General features: G+C 36.4%; 1 protein-coding gene across 1 annotated transcript in view; it reads right to left on the reverse strand.

The window, feature by feature from the left end:
• cryl1 (crystallin, lambda 1) overlaps positions 1-5,087 on the reverse strand; it is a 35,215-nt gene extending 30,128 nt beyond the window's left edge. Inside the window, exons 1-3 of the mRNA XM_008281597.1 lie at positions 4,978-5,087; positions 3,993-4,100; positions 742-868 (exon numbers count right to left, since the gene is read on the reverse strand). Of these exons, the coding sequence (XP_008279819.1) occupies positions 742-868; positions 3,993-4,100; positions 4,978-5,018 (276 nt within the window). The 5' untranslated portion in view covers positions 5,019-5,087. The remainder of the gene's footprint in view (positions 1-741; positions 869-3,992; positions 4,101-4,977) is intronic.
• Between the last annotated feature and the right edge of the window lie 376 nt (positions 5,088-5,463).

Raw genomic sequence — 5,463 nt, forward strand, 5'->3', positions numbered from 1 at the left:
GTGCTCTTTAACAAAATACCCACTCTAAATAAAATAAAAATCAGCAGATATTGATTTAAAAAAACAAAACAAAGTTTGCTTACTGGGGATTCTGGCAATCCTTGAATTTGCTGAGTTTTCATGTTTTTTTAATTTTTATTTCTACATGTTTTTTTATTGAACATACCACACAATGGACACACAACATGGGCGGAATACATAAACAAAAACATTTGCTGCAACTTTCCATCGTGGTTAGTAAGACATGCTTCGTGTATATTTTTGCAGGGTTAAAACTTTAGCTCTAAATTTGTCAGGTTAATCTCCATAATTTATAATGCTAAAGGGCCTTAATATTTTGATCAGTTAGGTTACATTGCATAATTTGTAATACTGTAAAGTGTTAGGTACAATCTTACATCAGTGAGGTTATTCTCCATATTTAATGACACTGTAGTCTCTAAGCCTTAACAGGTATTATAGTTAGGTAAATTAGTATTTTATGTCATTTTTGCGGGGTTTTAATCCCTAACATGGAAACTACTCTGATAAAATCATACCATAAATTACACTATTGAGTCTTAATCTAATATCTAAACTTATTAGGTTAATTTGTAACACCTAACACTTTGATGGAACTGCTCTTATTTTAAATGTGCTGTATGAAAAATGGTGACTTGACAATCTTTGTAGAGTCCCTTCCTTTTAACATGGTGTAGAAACAGATGCAAGAGCCTGTGTTAGTGCTGTCAGCTGAGTTACCTGGACAAAGAAGGCTCCCTCTAGAGCCTGAGTCAGGTCATCGTAGCTGCTGATCAGACTGAGCTGCTGGGAGGCGCTCAGCTCGCCCCTCAGCATGTGGGCGTCCTCCAGCTCCTGCAGCTGCTTCCTAAACAAGAAACACACAGAATAAATCACTCAATCATTTATTGATTAAAGAACAGAATGTAAATACAGAGACTGTTATTTGCTCAGTAGAAGCACCGTTTAAATTACGTGAACTGACATGACATGTGACTGAAAGTGAAACTGTCAGGGTTCATTTCTACGTCTGCTTATTGGTGCACATGTAAATGCTGTCAGGTTGGTTTCCCAGCCAAAATACGAAAACCAGAATCAACTGGCTGCTCGTCTTGATATAACAGTGCTGTCAAAAGGTTACCCCTCTCCATTTTTAAAAGGCCATGTTAATTTTTTACTTTTATTGTCAGAGTAGGACCAGTTCTCTTTCAAGTCAGAACAAAGACACTACTGTATGCTTTTATAACCTGCAGAATTAACTGCTGGTCACCCCAAGCAGAATATATCTCCTCTTGAACTGCTTCAAAACTTAGCAGCACATGTATTGACCAAGACGAAAAAAGAGAGGACACATTACACAAATTTTAAAGTCTCTGTCTGTTTTAGAAGTGATTTTTAGAAGATTTTTTTATTGTTTTATTAAGCTCTAAAGGGTCCTATGAACCCTCTAGAACCCTAAGGCCTTTGAGTAGTAGCCTTTTATTTAACCAAAAGTAGAAACAAAAACCCACTGTGAAGCCTGTTATTACGGCTCAAATCTCGGGAACACCTTCCTGAGGGCAGCAGAGTGTATATATATAATATTTTTTAAAAGCAAACTCAGAACCTTCGTCTTTAGTCTGACTTTTGATTGGTTCTATTTAATTCATCATAAGTCTTTAGTGTTTTTTCCTTCTTGTTTTACTTAGTTCAGTTGATTGTCTCAGAGTTAACTTAATTTTTGTTAATAAATGCCATCTTTTTGCACTTACTCCTGCCTACACAGCTGCTTCTATAACATTTCTACATCATCTTCCTTTTGTATTGAGTGACTCGTGACAGCTACTCTTGATTAAATAGTGTGTCAGGTGAGTCAGCACCACACCTGAGTTTGTTTGTCAAAGTGAAGTGATGCGGATTCAGTTACACTTCATGAAAACAGAGCGTAAGACTAAGAGCAGTCCTGCTTGTTCAGCAGCTCAAAGGGACTCTGAAAGACCAATACAATGACACCCTCTACTGTTCATACAGTCAACTGAGTCTCCAAGAGCTTGAGTGAATAAACACCAGTGGCAGCTATTTGGAGGACAAAATAAAATAAAATTAATGAGACCCTGGTCTACAGCTGTGGGGTTTTGTTTTTTTTAGAGCTTTGGTGTATGATTTTTTTTCCCCTGACAGCATTTTACGCAGCAGTTTTCACCAAAAGCTCTTTGTCATCCTGCAGTAATATTTAACTCGTGATGACTGGGCTGTGAAGCTGTTTTTAAGCCTGAACTTTTTCATGTGTTCTTACAGCAAGAGGAAGCTGCTGATCATGCACTGCTCATGTGTGTCTTCTCTGGAAGGACGGGTTGTATTTTGGACAGATACCATAGTCATAGTGACTCATAAGTGCATAGAAGCCTTATGATCTTTGTTGTTGATGTTTCTTTCATGTTTTGCAGCCATACTGATTAGACCTGAGAATAATGTGGCTATTACAGTCTTTATGAATTTACCTAAGTCTGTTTGTTAAAATCACAAGTTTAAGATAAGCTAAAACTTTATTAATCCCAAAGGAAATTCTTGTCATATATATTTCTCAGAAAAATTAACAAAATGACTTAAAACATGAGAAATGCAGTACCTAAAAAGTAAAAAAGCAATAAGTTAAAAGTTCAATACAATACTGAAATACAATAAGTGAGCTCAATAAGGCTAGAATAGAACATTAAAAACTAATGCTGGTAATTGTAATGATGTAATGATGTAATGAGGAACATCATACATGATAAGGAAAATATTGAATCTAAAAAATGAGATGCAAATGAAATTTTTGTCATCATATTGAAATATTTCACATGGAATCAAAATGTTGCAATACAAGATGAAATGTTACACATGAAACTGAAATATTACACCTATAACAATAAAAATATGAAATATTGCACATTACATGTTGCACAAGAAATGAAATGCTACACAGAAACTAACATTCAGCACTTGACCTCACCTGAAATCTCCACTTTAAACATGGTACATACGATAGCCTGTCATCCTACTAGACACGTCTCGGAGGTTATACTGTATATTTCCACCTTTTGGCCTTCAAACTTTTTTGCTTTTAACCCTTTGCACCAAGAACAGCATAGGAGAACTACTGTGAGTTAAAAACAAACAGAAATGTCTAACCTACCTTATACCTTACTTACAAAGACAGTGCATGGATGCATTAATAAAGTAAATTCAAGTACTGTCAGCCTACTTTACTTCATTCATTATACACTTTGCTATTTTGACATTTAGATTTGCCCCATAACTATGGTTATTTTGTCGTTAAGCATTTGTTACCTTCTTTATGTACAGACCCCACATGAGCTGTTCTGTGAGCCTCCATCTTTACTGTCATTCTTTAATTGTTTTACGTCTGTAAAAATGTATGCGCATTTTTTACTTTGTCGTTATTTGTGACCGCCTTTTGTAAATGCCAATTTTTACAAAATGAACATTACTATCGAAGCTTTAATCCGAAGAAATCAAGTTTTGAGTTGGGTTGTGATGACATATAAATCCTATTAGGGTTAACACTGACCTCTATTGACTAGTAAACCATAATGATCTAATTTCCTGATGTTGTGACAGCATGGAACCAGCTGGCAGTATCTCACATACTATCGACTCATATAAAACATATTTCTGTGTGCTCGGAGCATTTTGTACAGTTCTTTCTAATCAATGGTTCTTCAATTGTAATAAACACAGACTTACAAGGTCAATAAAAACAAATACATTAATATATATGTAATTAAGTAAGAATTTGTAAAATATCATTCATCTCCTGACCTGACCTATTAGAATGTGGACATTAATTTAGCTCCACAATATCACACAGAGAAACCACAAGGTAACTTATCAAGCATAATTTTAGACATTTTAAGGTCAACTTTATCTGCGCAGAAAAAATGGACAAAGATGCATGCAGCATGTTATGGAATACTACATTAAATGACGATTTTTGCAGCAGGACTCACTTGATCTCTGCAATGGCTTTTGCTGATTGTCCAGGTTGGTTGTCATAGATCTTCACACTGTAGCCTCCACTGGCAAACACCATGGCCCAGGAGCGGCCAATCAGCCCACTAAAACAGGGACAAACATATGCAGAAATAACATAAAAACCCACAAAAAAATCCAAAAGTCTAAACAATTTTTAGCCATCTTGTAGGAGCTCAGTGTCCTGTGAAATGCTGCTTCAGCAGGGATACAACACTGTTTGCAATGAGTCCTGAATCACAGTCTGCTTGTCGTCCTTTCTTCCTGCTCAGCTCAAACCTGCTGATCCCAGGCTTCTTTTCCTGTCTTCCTCTCGTGTTTTTACACATGAACCCATTGCATTTTTTTTTAGCTGTTTCGCAGTGGGAATTCAGCATTAGTGACTTGTGATCCTATTGCCATCTCTGTCCCAAATGTTATTACATGTTAACGCACAGAGGTATCTCCCTACAACTTATGGAAAGATTAGTAAGCGACTGTGAAGTTTAGTATTTACTTTTCAGGTTTAAGAGAGGTCACTTCAGAGGACTGTCAAGTTTCGCTGAGTGCACAGAAATTAAGAACATGGTATTGAAATAGGTTAAAATGTAAGCCTACAATAACCAGGCCTTATCCAAAGAGGGTTCAACATGGGCTTAACTGTGCAAGTTGTACCTATGATTATAAAACCAAAATCAGTGCACAGTCTAACTGCAAAGTTAAAATACAAGAGGCCACAAAACTACATTGGTGTCCTGCAATAAATCTAAGCACGCATTCAGAATAGTCTACAGCATGAAACTATAAAATGCAATAACAAAACTAAAATCATATGCAAAATCATTCATCTTAAACTCGAACTTCTAGCTGCTAATATGATATAACGGAAGCAACTTTCATTTCAGCTTCTTAAAAACAAATGAGAGCTAGCACAACAACCAAGGAGCTAAGTTTGACTTCGTGAGAGCATTTTTTCTTGCTAACCTGCCGATCACAGTGATGATCTTCATGTCAGAAGAGCTCATTTTTAGGTGTTTTGAGTCCAACTCAGTGTAAAGTCTTTAAGATACAGGTAGTATTTGTATTACAACGATCGCACCGCCCCTCCAGAGTCACGCTGGCAGGGCGGTACGGCAACCGAGAAGGACATATAAACGCGAACGAGTGGAATAAATAAAATCCCCTTGCCAAAAACACAAAAATCTACGAAAAAATAAGTTTCTTTTCTTTAGTAATTGATAAATGCATTGTTTTTATTTCTAAACATAGGCGGGACTTTGTACTAAACACGAAAACGAAGTTGTAGCTCACACTGTATCCTAGCAACGAACGAAACCAACTTTACCCAATTACATTAAAGATACAAGATGATTGACGCATAAGTAACCAATCAGAAGTTGGGAAAGAGAGCTGTCCCGCCTATACCGCTTGGAATTGTGGGATTAAATCCTAAAACGACAACAAACTGCT

Source organism: Stegastes partitus, unplaced genomic scaffold (genome assembly GCF_000690725.1).
Source record: "Stegastes partitus isolate 25-593 unplaced genomic scaffold, Stegastes_partitus-1.0.2 Scaffold238, whole genome shotgun sequence".
Lineage (NCBI taxonomy): Eukaryota > Metazoa > Chordata > Actinopteri > Pomacentridae > Stegastes > Stegastes partitus.